Here is a 4004-nt window from a genome sequence, read left to right on the forward strand (position 1 = left end):
CATTAGCACCTCTAGTAATATATTTACTGAGAAAAATGGTGACGTGTTCAATACTTATTTTACCCGCTGTATGTGAGGTTTGAGGAGGCATTAATTAAAAACAATCTGTCACTGGATAATTTTAACCATCACAGAAAAATCTAAATGATGTAAATTTATTGTTCTGGATTGGAAAACTGAATTTTTTTTGTTAGAAATTAAATAAGTAAAATGGTAACAAATATTTGGGTGTTGCAATTTAGTTTTGTAGAGTTCACTTGTTAATTTTAACAAAAAATTATTTTAAGACTGTTATTAGGTTGATGCAGGGCTCACATTTAGGCAATAAAAAACTTAGTCTTGACTTCTTAGCTACAAACATGACAGTATAATTAAGGCTAAAATCATAAAAAACACCAGCAAATAATAATAAAATAATCTAACTATCTTCTATAAATACTTTTAAACCTGAAACATTTACTCCAAGTATCTCATTTAAACTAAGATAAAATCATATCACCAAATAAACATGTTTAAGCTAAAGCGGTCGATCTGCTGTTGTGTTTTTATTTTTATCTGACAAACTTACAGTAAGTGTTGTTTTTAATCACACAACTTACACACTGTTTAATAAAACCCTGCCAGGTCACCATGGTTAGTCAGCACCAATAACGTTAGTTTAAATATACCTCCTCCTTGTACATCTGGAACATGACAGATTATCATAGGTGAAGGTGAAGGGAACCAAAGGTAATGTGAACGATACCTGTTGTTACCTCCAGACGTGTTCGGTACATGCAGCAATGTTTGTGTTCCGGTTCAGAAACATCGAGGGCGTGCAGATTGTTGTCGTCTTTTCTGTTTTTAAATGTTCCCATGCTTTTTATAATTTGTCGTTTTCCGAGCACTTCGTTTCGGCACTCTTTGTCTTCTTCTAAAGAAAAGTATAGCTCTTAGCAAGCATACACGCATTGACTGTGTAAACTGTTAGYGGAAGAGCCAACATCATAGCATTGTGTGACACAAATAACATTCCAGGCGTACAAAAAAACGCTCATTAGTGTATGTATTTTTTTTACAAAGCTTCGAGGCAGATAAATTTGCCTCAAGGATTTTTTGTAATCAAATTACTCGAATTATTCGAGGAATCGTTTCAGCCCTAGTTCCAGTCTTCTGGTTGGTTGATCAGACTGTGGGTGTGGTTCCAGTCTTCTGGTTGGTTGATCGACTGTGGGTGTGGTTCCAGTCTTCTGGTTGGTTGATCAGACTATGGGTGTGGTTCCAGTCTTCTGGTTGGTTGATCAGACTGTGGGTGTGGTTCCAGGTGTGACGGTGGAGGAGTTTGAACAGGCGAAGAACAAACTGTCGAGTCTGAAGAAAGACCCGGGGAACGAGGTCAAACTGAAGATCTATGGTCTCTTCAAACAGGTGAGGACTGTAGATGAGTGTTTATAACTCTGTCACAGAAACGTTCACTAACTCATTTTCATCCTCCTCCTCCTCCTCCTCTTCATCCAGGCCACTCAGGGTCCCTGCAACACCCCCAAACCAGGGATGCTGGACTTTGTGAACAAGGCCAAATGGGACACCTGGAAGTCTCTGGGCTCCATGTCTCAGGTCTGAACGCCCCGTGTCCTCTGTGATTAGGGCTAAACTCRTTCTGCTCATTAACGCTTTTTTTCTGTCAGGATGAAGCCCGGCAGCAATACTGTAATCTGATTGGCTCCCTGCTGGAGACAGAGGGACGAAGCTCCGCCCAGGTGGCTGCAACACCTGCCGATGGAGTGATGTACAAGACGCTGATGGTGACTACAGAGAATAACATCACCACCATCAAACTGAACCGACCGGCCAAGAAAAACGCCATTACAACTGAAGTGAGATTTTCAAAGTAAAACAGGAAGTTTGTTCTCCTTCAGCTCCTGTTTATTCTTCCATCTGTTTTCAGATGTACAACGAGATCATGGCAGCTCTGGAGCAGGCAGCTAAAGACSACTCAGTCATCACAGTTTTTACTGGTAATGTGACAGAGACAAAGAGTTCATCAGATCTGTGACCCTGGTCCAGACCTCCTGGTCCAGACCTTAGTTCTTTATGTCTCCCTTACAGTGATCCAGACTTTCCTGCAGTCTGTTACATGGGTCTGARTCAACAGTTCTTCAGACTTGTTGAAGGTCTCTTTGGAGGCTTTTTCTCCAGTTTCAGGTCCTGAACTTTTTCAGAGGAATGTTTGACCTTTGACCTTGTTTAGACAGAAAAGTGATGGTTCTGAGTCCTGTCCTCACATAAAAGACAACGTTTAAACTGGATTCCCTGGGTTTCTGGTTCATCCGAAGCCCTGTGGGATCAGTTTCTGAGAGAACAGAACCAAAACTCCAAACCATTGAGAACCTTAAAAAGTCCCACAGAAGTCTGGAGAACTGGTCCTGAGGACCTGGTAAAGAAAAGACTGGAAGAATTCTCTGAGAGAGTTCAGGATTAAAGATTCTCCAAAACATATGGCCCTCAGACCTCCGTTAGATCCAAACATATCGAGACCCCAGGTCTGACCAGGGTCCAGCTCTTCCTGGTTCCTGGCTGTAACCATGGTTCCTCCCTGCAGGAGCTGGAGATTACTACTGCAGTGGGAACGACCTCACCAACTTCACCGAGATCGGAGAGGGAGGGATGGAGGCCTCGGCCAAACGTGGTGCCGACTTGCTCAGGTGATGGACTGGTTAGAGGACGAGTCAGGGATGGAACAGGAGACAAACTGTCCTGCTGTAGGCCTTAAACCAGGGGTGTCAAACTCCTGTCCTCGAGGGCCGCTATCCTGCATGTTTTAGAGGTTTTCTTGCTCCAACACACCTGATTTTGATCGCTGGGTGATTAACAGGCTTCTGCCCAATTTGAAGAGTTAATTCAATCACTGAATCAGGTGTGTTGGAGCWRGAAAACCTCTAAAACATGCAGGATAGCGGCCCTCGAGGACAGGAGTTTGACACCCCTGCCTTAAACTAACTTTATTTATAAAGCTGAATCTCTGAGGAGGTGGTGAAGAGTCATAGCCTGTATCCACCTCCTGCACAACACAACTGATGGTCCCAACCCCAGTTTATAAGGCAAGAAATCCCACTTATTAAACCTGACAGGGCACACCTGTGACATGAAAATCATTTCAGGTGACTACCTCTTGAAGCTCATCAAGACTGTGTGAAGCAGTAATCAAAGCAACAGGTGGCTACTTTGAAGAACCTAGAATATAAGACATATTTTCAGTTGTTTCACATTGTTTTGTTAAGTATATAATTCCACATGTGTTAATTCATAGTTTTGATGCCTTCAGTGTGAATCTACAATTTTCATCGTCATGAAAGTAAAGAAAACTCTTTGAATGAGACTTTTGGTCTGTACTGTGTATTCGTTTTTATATTGGTTTGTTTTTGCCGCCTCTGCCTCCTGTTCAGGAAGTACGTGAGGGCCTACATCGACTTCCCGAAGCCGCTGGTCGCCGTGGTGAACGGACCAGCTGTTGGAATCTCTGTCACCGTGTTGGGTCTCTTTGATCTGGTCTACGCCACAGAGAGGGTACACAAACACCGCTGACACACTTCATCCAGATTAGTGTGCAGATCTCTGACTCTGCTGCACGCACTGATGGAGGTTCTGCTTTATAACTGATCAGAACYCTGATCKAAACCTAACCTCATGATGGAGAACRCCACCACAATAAAGGAAGTCCCCCACTGAAACTCCCCCAACACTAAACTGATAACTCAAATATAACTTGGAAAACAAAAAAATACCCAACTGCATCCACCCTTGGTGGGCTGTAAACAGCCACCAAGGAGTACCCCCCTTTTTAAACTGAATTAATAGAATTAAACAAACACAAAAATGGACTAAAAATAGAACCAAACAAACTAATGAGCCAAAGATGAAATAATAAATGATAAAAATACAAACTGAAGCCAAAATTAGATCCAGACTTAAAGAAAACACAACTGGCCCAACCAACCAATCAGAATACTACACTACAACAACCC

At 42.4% G+C, this 4004-nt stretch overlaps 1 protein-coding gene across 2 annotated transcripts in view; it reads left to right on the forward strand.

Moving 5' to 3' along the window:
• Nucleotides 1–4004, forward strand: part of eci2 (enoyl-CoA delta isomerase 2) — a 13399-nt gene that overhangs the window by 5160 nt on the left and 4235 nt on the right. For both annotated transcript variants that reach the window (XM_014030561.1, XM_014030560.1), the window contains exons 3-8: nt 1304–1407; nt 1498–1596; nt 1668–1856; nt 1928–1997; nt 2582–2684; nt 3426–3546. In XM_014030561.1, the coding sequence (XP_013886015.1) occupies nt 1304–1407; nt 1498–1596; nt 1668–1856; nt 1928–1997; nt 2582–2684; nt 3426–3546 (686 nt within the window). The remainder of the gene's footprint in view (nt 1–1303; nt 1408–1497; nt 1597–1667; nt 1857–1927; nt 1998–2581; nt 2685–3425; nt 3547–4004) is intronic.

Source organism: Austrofundulus limnaeus, unplaced genomic scaffold (genome assembly GCF_001266775.1).
Source record: "Austrofundulus limnaeus strain Quisiro unplaced genomic scaffold, Austrofundulus_limnaeus-1.0 Scaffold1080, whole genome shotgun sequence".
Lineage (NCBI taxonomy): Eukaryota > Metazoa > Chordata > Actinopteri > Cyprinodontiformes > Rivulidae > Austrofundulus > Austrofundulus limnaeus.